This window comes from Penaeus monodon, chromosome 41 (genome assembly GCF_015228065.2).
Source record: "Penaeus monodon isolate SGIC_2016 chromosome 41, NSTDA_Pmon_1, whole genome shotgun sequence".
NCBI classification, from domain to species: domain Eukaryota; kingdom Metazoa; phylum Arthropoda; class Malacostraca; order Decapoda; family Penaeidae; genus Penaeus; species Penaeus monodon.
Genome location: NC_051426.1, coordinates 14,512,213 through 14,517,212, shown reverse-complemented (window position 1 = coordinate 14,517,212; position 5,000 = coordinate 14,512,213). Strand labels below are relative to the sequence as shown.

At 40.0% G+C, this 5,000-nt stretch overlaps 1 protein-coding gene across 1 annotated transcript in view; it reads left to right on the top strand.

Moving 5' to 3' along the window:
• LOC119598406 (circadian locomoter output cycles protein kaput-like) overlaps positions 1-5,000 on the top strand; it is a 31,761-nt gene that overhangs the window by 14,901 nt on the left and 11,860 nt on the right. Inside the window, exons 6-9 of the mRNA XM_037948050.1 lie at positions 210-324; positions 2,157-2,291; positions 2,704-2,835; positions 4,522-4,628. Of these exons, the coding sequence (XP_037803978.1) occupies positions 210-324; positions 2,157-2,291; positions 2,704-2,835; positions 4,522-4,628 (489 nt within the window). The remainder of the gene's footprint in view (positions 1-209; positions 325-2,156; positions 2,292-2,703; positions 2,836-4,521; positions 4,629-5,000) is intronic.

Below are 5,000 nucleotides of genomic sequence, written 5' to 3'. Positions count from 1 at the left end.
TTAATATTTTTATCGTTGTCATTATTATTATTATTATTATCACTAATATTGTTATTGTTATTATTATGTTAAAAATAACAAGATTGATGATAATGATGACGGCGGTGGTAACCATCATCATCATCATCCTGTTTATTTTCATTCATTACTGATATTATCATTCACTTCACCGATTACAATTACCAACCCCTTCCTCCGCCTGCCCACAGAAAAATACACGATAGCGGTGCACATCCGGCGCGGCGCCACCAACGCCTCGGAAACGACTAACTACGAGAGGGTGCATCTCACGGGGTACTTCGAGCGCTACAACTGTCCGAGCGAAGTAAGGCTTGGGAGGGTCGAGGGCTTGTTTTCGCTGTGTGTGTGTGTGTGTGTGTGTGTGTGTTGTCGGGGTGTGTTGTTGTTGTGTTCGTGTTTTTCGTGTGTATTGATTGTTTCTGTCTTCTTTGTGTCTCGTTTCTCTCGTCTCTTCGTCTGCTTGTCTCGCTTCGTTCTCTTTCTTTTTTTTCGTTCGTTCGTTCGTTGTTTTCGTTGTCTTTCGTTTGTTTTCGTTCTCTGTCCTTCTCTTCTCGTCTCTCTCTCTGTCTCCTCTCTCTCTCTCTCTTCTCTCTCTCTCTCGTCTCTCTCTCTTCTCTCTCTCTCTCTCTCCTCTTCTCTCCTCTCTCCTCCTGTCTCTTTCTCCTGTCTCCCTCTCTCTCTCTCTCTCTCTCTCTCTCTCTCTCTCTCTCTCTCTCTCTCTCTCTCTCTCTCTCTCTCTCTCTCTCTCTCTCTCTCTCTCTCTCTCTCTCTCTCTCTCTCTCTCCTCTCTCTCTCTCTCTCTCTCTCTCTCTCTCTCTCTCTCTCTGTCTCTCTCTCTCTCTCTCTCTCTCTCTCCCTCCCCCTCTCCCTCTCTCATTATCTCTCTCATTTTTCTTTTTAGTTTTTTCTGTTTTTTTTTCTCTTTCATTTTTCTATCTCATCTCTCTTCCATTCTCTCATTTCTCTCACTCTCACATTTCACACACACACACACACACACACACACACACACACACACACACACACACACACACACACACACACACACACACACACACACACACACACACACGCACGTTTTTTCCCTTACTTTTTTTCCTTTTTTCATACTGGATTTCGGTTGAAATCCAGTATGGCATTAATTCAAAGCCATATTCTATTAAAAGAAAGATATGTAGACGTCTAATTTGAATCTAAATGAAGTAAACAAATTTTCTTCTCCTCCCTCCCTCCCCACCCCCCTTGCCTGTATATATAGTAATGGTGAATAGGTAATTGGGTGTAATCATGGGTGCTGAAGCGTGCTGACACGGGGGCGGTGATTGGAAGGGAGGGGGAGGGAGAGGGAGAGGGAGAGGGAGAGGGAGAGGGAGAGGGGGAGGGAGGGGGAGGGGGAGAGGGGGAGAGGGGGAGGGAGAGGGGGAGGGAGAGGGAGAGGGAGTCCGCTATTGGGGATTGGTCAAAAGATCAAGGGCAAAGTTTCCATAACATTCGGAACTGAGGGAGGTCAGTAGATCAGCCTCTGTTAATGTTTGTGTGTGCGTGTTTGTTTGTTGTTTGTATATATGTTTGTTTGATTGTATGTATGTTTGTACTTTCTACCAGGCTATCCATCTATCTATTTATGTGTCTGTGTGTACGTATATATATAGTTTTTCTTCTTTTTTTAAGGCAATGCAATCGTATTTTTTTCAAATTCAGGCAAATGGCAAACCATCAATAACTTTTTTTTTGTTATTTCAATTGATATATTTCATTCTTTGCATTCGTAAAGATATTACATTTTTTAAAAAGCTTTATTGTTTTCTGATATTCTCAATAGATGATGTTATCGTCATCGTTATTATCATCATCATCATTATCATCACCATCACCATAACCACCATTATCATCATCATCATCACCATCATTATCATCATCACCATCATCACCATCCTATCAATAACAACGACAACGACGACAAGAACAAGGCTAATGATGGTACCGCTAATAATAATAATAATAATAATAATAATAATAACAATAATAGTAATAGTAACAATAATAATAAAAATAATAGTAATAGTACTAATAACAATAAAAGCAGTAGTAGATTACAAAATGCGAAATGCCCCGCCAACCGACCCGCCTCCCGCAGACGGCGTTCTGGACTTCAGCTGCAGCGAAGCGGAGGACTCACTTTCGCTGAGCAACTGCAGCCGCAGCGGCGCCGGCGGCCTCTTCCAGAGCTCTTTGCTTCACTCGCAGCTGCCGCAGGAATCGTCCACCAAGTAAGTGGGAGGAGGGAAGGGGAGGAGGTGGGAGGACGTGATGGGGGGCAGAGATGGAGAGTCTTTAAAACCATACTCCCTCTGAAAAAAAAAGATATTGGGTTTTAAGTATGAAATAGCAGTCATTACCAGCCCTCCCCTTCCAAAGAGGAGAGAGACATATGATGAAAAATAAGCTTAACCCCCCCAACACTCCAAAAAACAACATAGAAGAAAAGAAAAGAAATGTATGATAATAAGATTATCATAATCATAGAATTGTTATAATAAGGTTAATAAAATGTAAACCACATAATCCCCATCGCCCCCTTCAAAAGCAGAGAAAAGTATATATCGTTAAAAAAAATTATATATATACACATTTATTTACATATAAAAGAATACTGAAAGCACATTCATCTCCCACTCCCAGGGTAGTGTTCGTCGCCATAGGGAGGATGGAGCGGCCGCAGCTGGTGAGGGAAATGATGATTATTGAGCCCAGCAAGACCGAGTTCACGTCCAGACACAGTTTAGAGTGGAAATTCCTGTTCCTCGACCATAGGTGAGTCAAGGCGTGGCGAGTGTGTGTGAGGGTGGTGAGAGGGGTGAGTGTTGAGTTTTGGGGGTGTGAGAGTGGTGAGTCAGGTGGGGGAGGGTGCTGGGTGTGTGACGGTGGTGAGAGAGTGAGAGTGGTGAGTCAAGGTGGTGAGATTATGAGGGTAGTGGGTGCTGAGTGCGTGGCAGGTGAGGTTGCATGGCATGGTGATTGTGAGGATGAGTGGTTTGTGATGATGTTGAGAAAGTTTTTTGCATTAATTTTTTAAATTGATTAGTGCAGTTGTGCGTGTGCTAGTTGATACTAATATTCTTTACACTTGTTCTCTTAGGTTATTTGTATGCTTAATGATGTTCTCTCTCAGGTGTTTTATGGTGGTTTTGTAAAGCAGTTTGTAGGTTTTCACGTCGGTATGGAAAATGTTCAATGTATTTTTTTTACTGATAAAATGAACATAGGAAGGAATTATTTAGAGCTGGACATTTGTTTAATTGTATACATACACATAGACATAGACATAGACATACACAAACATATACATATACATATACATATACATATACATATACATATACATATATATACATATACATATACATATACATATACATATACATATATATATATATATATATATATATATATATATATATATATATATATATATATATACGTATACATACACATACACATACACATACATATACACAAACAAACATACATATGTGTGTGTGTGTGTGTGTGTGTGTGTGTGTGTGTGTGTGTGTGTGTGTGTGTGTGTGTGTGTGTGTGTGTGTGTTTTGTTTGTGTGTGTGTGTGCGTGTGCGCGCGTGTGTGTGTGTGTGTGTGTGTGTGTGTGTGTGTGTGTATTTGTTTGTTTGTGTGTGTGTATTTGTGCGTGTGTGTGTGTGTGTGTGTGTGTGTGTGTGTGTGTGTGTGAGAGAGAGAGAGAGAGAGAGAGAGAGAGAGAGAGAGAGAGAGAGAGAGAGAGAGAGAGCAACTTTGTTTTTGATTTCTGTAGTAACTTTAGGATATTTTCCCCTCAGTAATTACTTAATGACAAGGAGTTATTATATGTAAATAAAGGTGATTATCCTGCTATTTGAAATAATTAAAGTTAATTTATCTTCATGGGATATTTAAAGGCATCGGGGCAATTAAGAAAACTTTATCTGTGGAGGCTGTTTGTAACCAGTAATTGGTCTGCAGAAATGAGCGCATATTCACTTTATCCTCATTGATCTTTGCGAGAAGGTTGATCTTGTTTTATACAGATTTAGGCTTTGGTTTTGAGAGAGATCGTTCATGGTCTGTGGATGGGGTGAAATTGGTTTACTTTTAGATTTTATGGTTGAAAGATCAATTTGTATTTTATTGCATATAGAGTGTGTATGTGTGTGTGTGTGTGTGTGTGTGTGTGTGTGTGTGTGTGTGTGTGTGTGTGTGTGTGTGTGTGTGTGTATGTGTGTGTGTGTGTATATATTATGTATCATATTTATTTGTGTGTGTGTGTGTGTGCGCGTGCGCGTGTGCCCGTGCTTGCATGAAAGTGTATATTTGTCTGTGCATAGTTATCTGTAAGGGTATGTACATTTTTTTTAATATAGTTCTCTATAAGTGTATATACATTAGTTTTTTTTATTACTGTTGCTCACAGTACATTTTTTTCCATTTCTCCCTTTATTGTTGCAGAGCGCCTACAATCATCGGCTATCTACCTTTTGAAGTGTTAGGGACTTCAGGTTATGACTACTACCATGTGGAAGACCTAGAGAAGGTGGCGTCATGTCACGAGCAGTGTGAGTAGATAAAAGCCTCCTGCTGGAATAAGGCTGAGCTTCTGTTATACGTATTTTGTGCAGAACTTTTCCCTTTATCTTCTGTCTCTTCATTTCATTTTCTTCGTCTTTGTTTATGATTACTCTTTCTTCTTCTTCTTGTTATATTTGTTGTTGTTGTTTTTTGTCTTTATTTTTATCTTAATTTTCATCTTCATCCTCACCTTCTTTGTCTTCATCATTCCTCTCTCTCTCTCTCTCTCTCTCTCTCTCTCTCTCTCTCTCTCTCTCTCTCTCTCTCTCTCTCTCTCTCTCTCTCTCCATCATGTTTTTCTCCTATTCTTTATGTTCTGCACATTTGTTATTTGTTTTGTAATCCTCATGTATTCTGTT